Source organism: Panthera onca, chromosome C2 (genome assembly GCF_046562875.1).
Source record: "Panthera onca isolate mPanOnc1 chromosome C2, mPanOnc1 haplotype 2, whole genome shotgun sequence".
Lineage (NCBI taxonomy): Eukaryota > Metazoa > Chordata > Mammalia > Carnivora > Felidae > Panthera > Panthera onca.
The window spans coordinates 114,420,076-114,432,837 of record NC_138347.1 but is presented as its reverse complement, the minus strand read 5'-3'; the positions used below and the strand labels follow the sequence as shown (position 1 = coordinate 114,432,837).

The following is a 12,762-nucleotide window of genomic DNA, read 5'->3' as shown; positions in this document are numbered from 1 at the left end:
TGGTATGAGGGCTTGAGGGTAAGGGCAATGACACATTACTTCTCCAAAACAGTGGTTACCAAAGTATGCTCCCAGGACTCTTAATGAGTCTGTGAGGTCAAAATTATTTTCATGATAATATTAAGATATTATTTGCCTTTGTCACTCTCATTCCTTCACGGTTTAAGGTGGAAGTTTCTAGAAACTACGTGGTTTGTGGTATCAAAACAAATTGAAGGCAGAAGCAGATAAAACCACTGTATTAAGATAGATACTAAAGAGAATTGCAATGACATAAAATAACCCCAGTATACTCACTTTTTAATTTTTTTATAAATAATATTTATATTAATGTCCAATGAGTTTATTATTTATATGGACATTATAGTTTAACTTAGAGATTAAATGCCATCTTTGAAATGTTCAGTCTTTCTGTGATGCTGTGGTATTTCTCATTTGTTTAGAACTTTTATATCCATCAGTTTAATCATTTTTTTCTGTAAACATTTTGCATGTCTTTTGTTTGACTTTTGAAATTGCATTTTCTAAATCATTATTATTAGGATATAAGAATATTATTGATTTTTTTAAATAAACTTTTAATTTTGGAATGTTAAGATTTACACAAAAATCACAAAGAAGAATATTCTTGTACATTCCTCTTCTAGTTTCTCCCATTGTTAACATTTTACGTTACTGTGGTCCATTTGTCACTAAGAAAGTGACGTTGGTACCTTACTAGTAACTAAACTCTAGACTTTGTATAGATTTCACTGTTTTTTCCGCTAATGCTCACTTTCTGTTCCAGGATCCAAAACAGGGCACCACACAGTTAGCATGTCTTCCCAGCCTCCTCTGTTCTGTGACAGTCTCTCAGTTAGTCTCTCCGTGTTTCTAATAACCTTAGTCTTGGGGAGTGTTGGCCAGGTATCCTGTAGAATGTCCCTCATCTGATAGCAGTTTTTCTTATGATTAGACTGGGTTATGGGTTTTTTGAGGAGTGGGGAGTAGGTTTTTAAAAACAGAGGTGAACTGCCAGGGGGTACATGATATCTGCATAACATAACTAATGGTATTAACATTCATCCCTTGATTAAGCCAGATTTCTCCACTGCACAGTTAATATTTTTCTCTTCTTCTATTCTGTTCTTACTTTGGAAGTGAGGCACTGAGTATAACCCATCCTATAGGTGGGGAGGGGCAGGCATTAAGATCTGAAGTGAGGAGTGGGAGAGAGTATCTGCCACGTATATTTCTTGGAATTCTTTTGTAAGAAAGATTTGTCTCTTCTTGGCATTTATTTATTTATTCAATCATTTATTTATATTGGTTACATACTCCTATATATTTATTTTATTCTTTGGGTTAGAATCCAATACCACATTATTTATGTTGTTTAAATTTTGAGCTTTGGCCATGAGGAGCTCTGTCAGACTAGGTCATGTGTCCCTTTGATTTGATCCATCTTTTTGTTTTTCTAAGCACTTCTTTTGTATCTGGTACTATAAGAAGCTTCAGGCTCTTCTTACATTTTTTTTGCCCCGGCCCTAGAATTAGATGTTTCTCCAAGGAGCCCTGGTTTCTTTTATTGAAGAGTTGTATTTAGAAACCGAAAGTTGGACACTGGACATTGTTTTTATATATCAATCTTGTATCTACAAACTTGCTGAATTCTACGGTAATTTCAATTTGTTCTTTCTCTTGGGCTTTCAGTATAGAGCAAGGAATAATAGAAAGAACAACATACAAAAAATGTAGGCAGAGTAGCAGTAGATGTAAATACTCTTAAGCTGATAAAGATTATTAACTAAAAATTGAAAAATGAACATCATTAAATGGTTAATTTATTAGAAGATTTCCCTTGAGGGGTTTCTGGGCATCCGACTTCGGCTCAGGTCATGATCTCACAGTTCGTGGGTTCGAGCCCTCTGTCGGGCTCTGTGCTGACGTGTCGGAGCCTGGAGCCTGCTTTGGATTCTGTGTCTCCCTCTCTGTCTCTCAAAGGGTGTCTCTCCCTTCTTGTGCTCTGTCTCTCTCTTTCTCTCTCAAAAATAAATGTTAAAAAAAAGACATCCCTTGAAAGTCAGAAACGACAAAAAAGGATGCCTGTTGTTGCACCTCTTATTTAACATTATGCTGAATTTTCTGATAAATCAAGCGAAAAAAGCCATATAAGGCTTAGAAATAAAGAAATCAAACTTTTCTTTTTCCTTATTTAATGATGAATGGGCACAGAATTATGTCTTTTATCTGTTGTAATGATCGTTGGGTTTTTTTCTCTTTTAGTCTGTTTTTATGGTGGATTACATTAATTTATTTTGTACATTATAAAAATCTTGTATTTCGAATACACTTTATTTGATTGTGATGTGTAAGTTTTGTCTTTCATGTTGGATTATTCAGATTTCTAATATGGATCAGCTCTACATTTGTACATAGATGCAAAAAAATCCTAAATAAAATATTAGCATTCTGAATGTCCAGGTAAGGGAAAGCTTTGGAATTATGGAGCTAGAATAATGTTAACATCAAAACCAGACAATCCCATAAGCACATGGAACAGCCACTATAGAAAACAGTATGGCAGTTCCTCAAAAAATTAAACAATGAGTTATCATATCCAGCAATTCCACTTTGGGTATATACCCAAAAGAATTGAAAACAGTTGTACAGATATTTGTGCACTTACGTTCATAGCTGCATTATTTGCAATACTGAAAGGTGGAAGCAACCAAATTGTCCATCGATGGATGAATAGAGGAACAAAATGTGGTGTAGACATACAATGGAATGTTAGCCTTAGAAAGGAAGGCAGTTCTGGCACAGGTACAGTATGGGTGAACCTTAAAGACATGCTAAATGAGGGGCACCTGGGTGTCTCAGTCAGTTAAGCGTCCCACTTTGGCTCAGGTCATGATCTCACGCTCCGTGAGTTCGAGCCCTGCGTTGGGCTCTGTGCTGATAGCTCGGAGTCTCAAGCCTGCTTCAGATTCTGTGTCTCCCTCTCTCTCTGCCCCTCCGCCTGCTCACTCTCTGTCTCTCTCTCTCTCTCTCTCAAAAATAAACATTAAAAAAAAAATTGAAAAAAGACATGCTAAATGAAATAAATGAAATGAAATAAGCTAAATGAAATAAAGACATGCTAAATGAAATAAGACTTGCTAAATGAAACAGTTACAAAAGTACAAATAGTGTATGATTCTATTTATATATGATACCTAGAGTAGTCAGATTCAGAGACACAAAGTAGAATGGTAGTTGCCAGGACCTGTGGAGAGGGGGAAGGTGGGGAATTATTGTTTAATGGGCACAGAGTTTCAGTTTTGCAAGGTGAAAAGAGTTTTATGGATGGATGGTGGTGATGGTAGCACAGTAATGTGAATGTAGCTAGTGCCACCCAGCTACACACTTAAAAATGGTTCAGAGAGTAAATTTAGCATTCCGTGTATTTTACCATATAGTTGACCCTTGAGTAACATGGGTTTGAACTGCATGGGTCCACTAATCAGTTACAAATAAATAACTAGACTAGATCAAACTAGCCCCATAAAACTAATTACCCTTATTTTCTGTTTTCTAAAATAGTTTTTGATAAAGTTGGGGTTATGTATTACTTTTTGGTGAAGGTTGTTTACAAAATCATCTAGACCTGCTGACTGTGTTCATAGTTACATGGACATTCAGATGGTTGTCTACTTTTTCATACGAAATTATATTTCTAAGAAATTGTCTATTTTATCTGTTTTCAAGTATAGTGGGATCAGGTGATTAATATTTATATATTCACATAACTATATTTTAAGTTTATTTATTTTGAGAGAGAGAGAGAGAGAGAGAGCAAGTGAGGGGATGGGCAGAGAGAAAGAGGGAGAGAGAGAATCCCAAGCACTGACAGTGCAGAGCCCAATGTGGGGCTCGAACCATGAGATCATGACCTGAGCTGAAGTCAGACGCTTAGCTGACTGAGCCACTCAGGCACCCTTCACATAACAATTTAAAGAGCATTTCTTTCTTTCTTTCTTTCTTTCTTTCTTTCTTTCTTTCTTTCTTTCTTTTCTTTCTTTCTTTTTAAAGAATTTCTACTGTATGTGAAATGAGTTCTCTTTTTTTTTTTTTTTTTTAATTTTTTTAACGTTTATTTATTTTTGAGACAGAGAGAGACAGAGCATGAACGGGGGAGGGTCAGAGAGAGGGAGACACAGAATCTGAAACAGGCTCCAGGCTCTGAGCTGTCAGCACAGAGCCTGACGCGGGGCTTGAACTTACGGACCGTGAGATCATGACCTGAGCCGAAGTCGGCCGCTCAACCGACTGAGCCACCCAGGCGCCCTGAAATGAGTTCTCTTTATTCATATCTGCCCATGCCTTTTCACAGTGTTATTAATTTATCTGTTTTGTCTTTCAAAGAAGTAGACCTTGAGGATTTTCTTTTTCCTGTCACTAAACAAATATTCATTTCACATCTAAGATGAATTAGGCACTGCTCTATGATCTGAAGATCCATCACTGTACTTAAAATTGGTAAAAATCTCTGATGTAAAGCAGCTTCGATTCCACTGCAAATTATATTCTAAAGTCTTCACTTTTTTATGTCTCTCATGAATTTCTGCTCTTGGCATCATTTTTCTTCTGTTTTGTTTGGATATATTGCTTTTCTTTTTCTAGCTTGTTCAGCTGAATGCTTATTAATTTTTTTCTTTCCAGATTTAGATTTAAATGCATTTAGATTATAAATTGCTGTTTAACAATGATGTTAGCTTCAATTCCTAGCATTTGATAAGGAATATTATTATTTTAATTTGGCTTACATTTAAAAATATTTTTTGTTGTTATATAGAATATTTCTTTAGCACTCTTGATATTTCCATTCATGTGAAGGGAGAACTCAAGTTACTCTAACTCCTAGCCCTTCCTTACCCTCTCACTCATTTGGTCTTAGGGGAGATGAAGTATCTTATGTGTGTGGTGTATTTGGGAAGAATAAACCTAGCGCATGCGTCGCTCAGCTCCACCTTTCTCTTGGGATTAACCTATTTCCAGCTTCTCCAGGACTAGTTCTGCAATTCTGGGGGTGAGTGAAGGGAAGGCCTGTTCCATTCCAAAGGAGTTTTGTCTGTACCTGGCTGGGTAAGGCAGTCTCATTCTGTGGTTCAGTAAAAAGTTCTAATTCTTTCTCCACTGCATTAGGTACTCCACCTGCATCTATTTGCCAGTTCATGATCTTATTTCTCAAGTTATTTAGAATCCAGGTGGCAAAGAGGCATGATAATTTTAAGGCCCCCTCAGAACTCAAATGTCCATTATGATTTCTTCTGAGACTTATAAACTATTTTAATAAAGTTTTAAATTTCCAAAGAGCATATATATTTTTCAGTATCTTTTTTTTTTTACCTTTGATTTCTAATTCAATTTTATTGTGGTCAGAAGACATTGTATGTTATAGATTCTTTGGTTATTTCCAAAGACCTGCTTTGTGGCCATATTTTGTGAACACTCCCCATGTATGTGAAAAGAATTGTGGAGTTCAAAGTTCTATATATGTACATTAGTTTGAGTTTTTACATTTGTTTTGTGTAGTTATTTATTTTAAAAACCATTTTGACATAGAATTCACATAACATAAAATTGACCCACCTAAAGTGTCTAATTCAGTGGTTTTTAGTATATTCATAGAATTTGTGCAGTCATCACAATTCTCTATGTTTGTTTGGTACTTTTCTGTTTTCTAAAACAGTGCTAAGCAATAGAACAATACTGTGAAGCCGAATTTATTGTAATTTAAAATTTTCTGGTAGTCAAATGAAAAGATAAAAAGAGGGGCACGTGGGTTGCTCAGTCGACTGAGGGTCCAACTCTCGATATCTACTCAGGTCATGATCTCATAGTCATGAGATAAAGCCCCGTGTGGGCGGGTTCTGTGCTGAGTGTGGAGCCTGCCTGGGATTCTTTCTCCCCCTTTCTCTCTCTCTGCCCCTCACCCGCTCGTGTACTTTCTCTCTCTCAAAATAAATCAGTAAACTTAGAGAAAAAAAAAAAGATAAAAAGAAAAAGGTGGGATTAAATACTAAATCTAAAATGTATTTCAGTATTCAATTAATATAAGTAATTATGAACTATATTTTACATTCTTTTTGTTCTAAGTATTTACAATCTGGTGTATATTTTATAATTTTACAGCAAATCTCAAATGAGACTAGCCATATATTGAGTGTTCAGTAGCTACATGTACCTAGTGGCTACTATATCTGGCAGCATAGGTCTGTAGTCTTTAAATTTTTTTCTCTGCTTTAGCTATAAATTACTGAACTTGGAATTTGGGTGTTTTTCCTATAATTTTGTCCTTTTTAGATGAAGTGTTTTTTTTTTTTTTTATTGTCATGTTACCTTCTAATGATTTTTGTCTTAAATTCAATTTTACTTGATACATCAGCTTTTCTTTTGCTTAATATTTTCATGGCATATCTTTATTCCTTTATTTTTTACCTTTATATTTTTATTAATGTGTCATTAATTTTAATCTTGTGTCTTGAAAATAGCATATAGTGGAATTTTTTCCTTATCCAATATGATACACTCTTCAGAAAAAAAAAAAACCTGGTGAATTTAATCCACTTACATTTTTGCAATTACACATACATTTGGAATAATTTTTATTGTTTACTTTTAGTTTTTTTCTTCTTCTTTGAAGATTTGGGTGACTCCACTTTCTCCTACTGGATTAAAAGCTTAGATTATAGTGTTCTTCTAGTGGTTACTATTCAATTTTTAAAAAGCATTTATTGAGGTATAATTAACACATGACAAACTGCACATATTTAAATTGTACAGTTTGGTAAGTTTTCACACGCACACACACACACACCCCTGAAAAACCACTACCACAATCAAGATGTTGAAATATCAGTCAGCTCAAAAAACTTCCTCATGCTCCTTGATAATCCCTGCCTCTCACCGGTCATGTCCTCATCCTCCCCCCCTCCCCCTCCTCGCCCGATCCCTAGACAACTACAGGTCTGCTTTTGGTCACTATAGATTAGTTTGTATTTTCTTCAGTTTTCTACACATGGAGTTGTATATTATGTCCTCTTTTGTGTCTGCCTTCTTTCTCTCAGAACAATTATTTTGAAGTTTATATAGTTTTTGAGTATATTTATTTTTTCTTTCTTTTTTTTTTTTTTTTTTACCCAGTTGTATATGAATATATCACAGGTTTTGTTTTTGTTTTTTTAATCCATTTACCCATCGATAGGCATTTGGGTCATTTCTGGGTTTTGGATATTACAAATAAAGCTGACATGGACATTTGTGTACAAGTTGTTATACAGACGTGTACTTTTATTTCTGTAAGTATGAGTGGGGTGATTGAGTATAGGGTAATTGTGTGTTTAAATTTATAAGAAATCATCAGCATCCAGAGTGGTTGTACCAGTAGTGTATCACAGTGCCAGTAACTCCACCTCCTTGCCAACACTCGATAGAGTCAGTCTTGTTAATTTTAGCCATTCTATTCTATATAGTGGTATTTGTGATTTGAACTAATTATGTTGAATTGAGTATCTCTTCCAGTGCTTATTTACCATGGTTGTATCTTCTGTGGTGAAGTGTTTATTCAAATATTTTGCCCTTTATTTTGTCTATTGGGTTGCTTATTTTTTTTGTTGTTATTGTGTTTTGAGTTCTTTATAAATTCTGGATACAATTCCTTATCCGATATGCAATTTGCAACTATTTTCTCTCAGTCTGTGTCTTGTCTTTTATTTTTTAATAGTGTCTTCCGAGGACAGAAGTCCTTCACATTGATATAGCCAAATTGGTCAAAATTTTCTTTTCATGGATGTAATTTTGGCATTTGGCTCTGCCCCTGTGGACTACTTTTCATTTTTGCAAGCGTAGTAACTTACAGTTGAAGTGTCTTATAGATTTTATCTGAATACTTCTGAATATTCAGACTACAGGTGTTATGTAGTACTTCTATTCAGTTTGCGGCTACAACTGAGAGTGTGGTGACTAATAAATGTATGTTTGAAAATTTTATTAGTTTATAATTAACAGGAATTTCAACTCTGCCTTCTTCTTGGTCCAGTGGAATCTTTGTAACCTATGGTCTACCATTTCTAGTTGCAAAACAAAACAAAACTAGTTTTATGTTATTTATAATGTTTCTGTTAAAGTAAGTAAAGATAATTTGGGTCAATGAATAAAAATTCAAAGCATAATTTTTGGGGTAACTAATCACCTGTGTAATTAGTGCTTTAATTAGTGCTTCAATTAATAATAATACGATTAGGGTGTAAGTAAACTGAATTTGATTTGCAGGAGCTATCCAGACACTTAAAACATGTCTATTATTTTAATAGCCATTTTCTATTTACATGTTTAATATCTGATTTCTTTTTTTTTTCTTTTATTTTTAGATCACAAAATTTGTCCAGGATAGACATAGAGCTAGAAGAAACAGACTTCGTAAAGATCAACTTAAGAAACTCCCCGTGCATAAATTCAAGAAAGGTAAGTGGATATTTTTATTTTCTAAATAATCACCGTTAGTTATTTAAGAATACATTCTGACCTTACTCTAGAACTACCTCCTGTGTCTTTGCCATACCCTGTGCCTAATACTCCGTTAACAGTGAGCGGATGTGGGAGGTGGTCTTTTGCTGTGGGGTACTCTGGTGAAGGCAAGACGGGGGCAAACGGTCTGCAGAGAATTTATAAACAGTAGTGAAACTTGACCAGAATGCTTCTTCTTGTCATCATGTGCCGGCAGTTCTGAACCTAAGTGGATAAAATACTTCTGTGCATTAGGATGGTCTACTCTCCTTGACACTGGGTCCACTCTCTCTCCTACCATATACCACCCACTGTATTAACATTGCATTAACTAAACACATTTGCATTAACTAAACACACATGTAGCTATTATATGCAATGTATTTTAAATATATTGTTTGATTTGATTTTCATATTCCTGTGAACTGGGTACTTTAATGGGCATTATGGTTGAGGAAACAGAGGGTCAGAGAGGCAAAAAACTTTAATGCCACACAACCAGTACTGACAGAGCTGGGGAGGGGTGTGTGTCTAATAATCTAGCCAATGTAATTTCTACTGCTTATGCTTTAGTGAGCTTTTAGTGCAGGTACATGCTTGTTAAATCCTTTTGGCTAGTAGTCCCCAGACTCTTCAATTCTATATACCAGTAAAAGTGTTCTGTTTTTTAATTCAGCAGACAAAATGCATAGAGAGGAGAAACGGTGAAGGCATTAAAATTTAGTTCTGCCAAAATTTTATTTTCCAAGTAATAAAGTGTTTTTAAAACCTTCCATTTATAATAACCATTATTTTATGAAAAATATAAAATTTAATTAAAAAAGGAAAAACCACATGTTAAGAGGAATAAATAGAGACATTTATAAAAATGTACTGCACTGTCATCATTCAGTGTGGATTAAAGTAGAAGTTATTCATAGGCCAGAAGTAGTTTGAGGACTGGCTTTGGGGATCACTTTTTTTAAGGTCCATTTTGTGCTTATTCGTGTGTTTCCTAAACCCAGAAAAAAAGTTTAAAAAGTTGATACTGTCCTGGGCATGCATAGTTTGTTTTTCATCAGAATAAGAGGAGTATAGGATTTTAAGCAGAGGAAAGGTAATATGTCAGTTAAATATTAAAAGGGTCTTTCTGCTGCTATGTTAAGAACAGGGTATAGAGGGATAAGGGTTATATGCAGAGAGACCAGATAAAAGGCCATTACAGTAATCCAAGTGAGATATGAATGTGGGTTGGATTAAGTGGTAGCAGTGGAAGAGGTGAAGAAATCTTAAATTCTGGATATACCTGGAAGATGGAATACACTGGATTTATTAGTAGACTAGATGTGGGGAGAAAAACCATGGATGATGCCAGATTTTTGGTGTCAGCAACAGGAAGAATGGCATTGCCTTAAACAGAAATAAGGATGGTTAATGAATGGTGGAGCAAGTTCTGAGTGAAAATTGAGGAAATTCGTTTTGGATATTTGGCATTTCGGATGTCTAGTAGATGTTATAAATGAGTCTGGAGTTTGAGAGGGATCTGAACTGTAAGTATTGTATAAAGATGTATTTAAATCATGAGTCTGGGTGACAGTACTAAGAGAATAAGTATAGGTGGACAGAAGAATACCAAAGACATACTAGGGCATTCCAACATTAAGTAAGAAAGAAGAGGAATAGGCAGTAGAGACAGAACAGGAGTGAACAGTTATGTCAGGGGGACATCAGAAGAGAGTGGTTTACTGGAAACTGAAGAGATGTTTCTGATGAATACATCTGATGAATACATGTTGAAGATGAATAGATGAAGTCTATCAAAGAGCAAGGAGTGATACCCTGTGTCAAATACTCCTGATAGGTAAGATGAGAGCCGACAGCTGACCTTTAGAAATTATTATTATTATTTTTTTTATTAAAAAAAAATTTTTTTTTTAACGTTTATTTATTTTTGAGACAGAGAGAGACAGAGCATGAACGGGGGAGGGTCAGAGAGAGAGGGAGACACAGAATCCGCAACAGGCTCCAGGCTCTGAGCTGTCAGCACAGAGCCCGACGTGGGGCTCGAACTCACGGACGGCGAGATCATGACCTGAGCCGAAGTCGGACGCTTAACCGACTGAGCCACCCAGGTGCCCCTGACCTTTAGAAATTATTGATTATCTTTGGTGAGCAGTTTTGACAGGCCAAAAAACCGTTTGTGATGGGTTTAGGAGAGAATGGAAGGAAAAGGATCAGAGACAGTAACTACAGACAATTTTTTCAAGAAATTTAACTACAAACAGAAGCAAGGAAATGGGGTAGCAGCTAGCTGGTGGAGAAGTCGGGTTAAGAAACAGCACATTTGCTGAACGAAACTGATGATAACAGGTGACAGATGGAGAACTGCTGTAATATCGTCTTTGAGAAGGCAAGGAGGAATGGGCTCTGGTGCACAAGTAGGTGGACTGGCCTTACATGGTAACATGGAGAGTTGAGCTAAGGGAAGGTAGAAATATGTGGGTGCAAAATCCTGGGACATGGGTATGTATGGTGGTAAGTCTGGAAGTTTTCTTCCATTTTCAGTCATCGACTGTAGATGATGATGGGAGAGGAGATACTGGAGGTTTAAAGCAGAAAGGTATGAAATATTCTGGGAGAGTAAGTGGGCAGATGGACCAGGGCAATGAACTATGATTGCCTGGCAGCCTGAACCTCCCTTTAAGGTTTATTCTTATGAACCAGTCAACATAATGGTGTTTTTCTCATTTATTTATTTTGAGAGAGAGAGTGCAAGTGGTGGAAGGGCCAAGAGATGGGGAGAATCTCAAGCAGGCTCTGCACTGTCAGCACAGAGCTCCACATGGGGCTCGAACTCATGAAACCATGACCTGAGCCAAAATCAAGAGTCGGACTCTTAACCAACAGAACCACCCAGGCACCCCTGGAGTGGTGTTTATCCTTACCATCCTGTTTTTTGTATTTTTTTTTTTTTTAGTGTGAAGTATAACACGCAAGAAATAGAACATAATTAGCACCTCAGAAACGACTGTGTACCCTTCTAGATTATAATCCTTTCCTTCTCATTGGAAGATCATCCATTATGATAATCATTTCGTTGTCTTTGTATTAAGTTTTACCACCTATGTATTCATTCCAAAACACTATGATTGAATTTTTCCTGTTTTTGAATTGCATTTTTTTTAAGTTTTTATTTTAATCACTTGGTGCTCATCACAACAAGTGCACTTCTTCTTAATCCCCATCACCTCATCCCCTCCTCTGGTAACCATCAGTCTGTTCTCTATGGTTAAGAGTCTGTTGCTTGGTTTGTCTTTCTGCCTCTCTCTCTCCCTGCCTCTCTCTCTCTCTCTCTGCCTCTCTCTCTCTCTGTTTGTTTCATAAATTCCACACGTGTGAAATCATATGGTATTTATATGTTATTTGTTTTTCTCTGGCCGATCATATGGTATTCATCTTTCTGGCTAACTTATATTGCTTAGCATTATACTCCATCCATGTCATTGCAAATGGCAAGGTTTCATTCTCTTTTATGGTTGAATAGTGTTCAATTGTATGTACATGCCACCTCTTCTTTATCCATTCATCAGTTGATACATGAGCTGCTTCCATATCTTGGCTATTGTAAATAATGCTGCTGTAAACACAGGGTGCATGTATCCCTTTGAATTAGTGTTTTTGTACTCTTTGGAGAAATACCCAGTAGTGTCATTGCTGGATCATGTCATAGTTCTATTTTTAACTTTTTGAGGAACGTCCGCACTATTGTCCAGAGTGACTGCACCAGTTTACATTCCCACCAACAGTGTAAGAGTGTTCCTTTTTCTCCACATCCTCATCAACACCTGTTGTTTCTTGTGTTTTTGATTTTAGCTATTCTGACAGGTGTGACGTGTTATCTCCTTGTTGTTTTGATTTGCATTTCTCTAATGTTGAGTGATGATGAGCATCTGTTCATGTGTCTGTTGGCCATCTGTGTGTCTTTTTTAGAAAAATGCCTGTTCATGTCTCCTGCCCATTTTTAAACATTTTTTTTAAATGTTTGTTTACTTTTGAGAGAGAGAGAAAGAGAGAGAGCAAGCACGATTTGGGGAGGGGCAGAGGGAAAAGGAAACAGAATCCAAAGCAGCTCCAGGCTTTGAGCTGTCAGCACAGACCCTGATGTGGGGCTCGTACTCATGGACTGAGAGATCATGACCTGACCCAAAGTCGGATGCTTAACTGAGCCACTCAGGTGCCCCTGCCCATTTTTAA

At 36.2% G+C, this 12,762-nt stretch overlaps 1 protein-coding gene and 1 long non-coding RNA gene across 7 annotated transcripts in view; one reads left to right on the top strand and one right to left on the bottom strand.

Moving 5' to 3' along the window:
• The window catches only part of RNF13 (ring finger protein 13), a 163,056-nt gene that overhangs the window by 112,850 nt on the left and 37,444 nt on the right, over positions 1 to 12,762 (top strand). For all 6 annotated transcript variants that reach the window (XM_060638929.2, XM_060638931.2, XM_060638928.2 and 3 more), the window contains one exon: positions 8,394 to 8,487. In XM_060638929.2, coding sequence (XP_060494912.1) covers positions 8,394 to 8,487 — 94 coding nt within the window. The remainder of the gene's footprint in view (positions 1 to 8,393; positions 8,488 to 12,762) is intronic.
• Positions 1 to 12,762, bottom strand: part of LOC144612773 (uncharacterized) — a 64,435-nt gene that overhangs the window by 17,336 nt on the left and 34,337 nt on the right. The window lies entirely within an intron of this gene.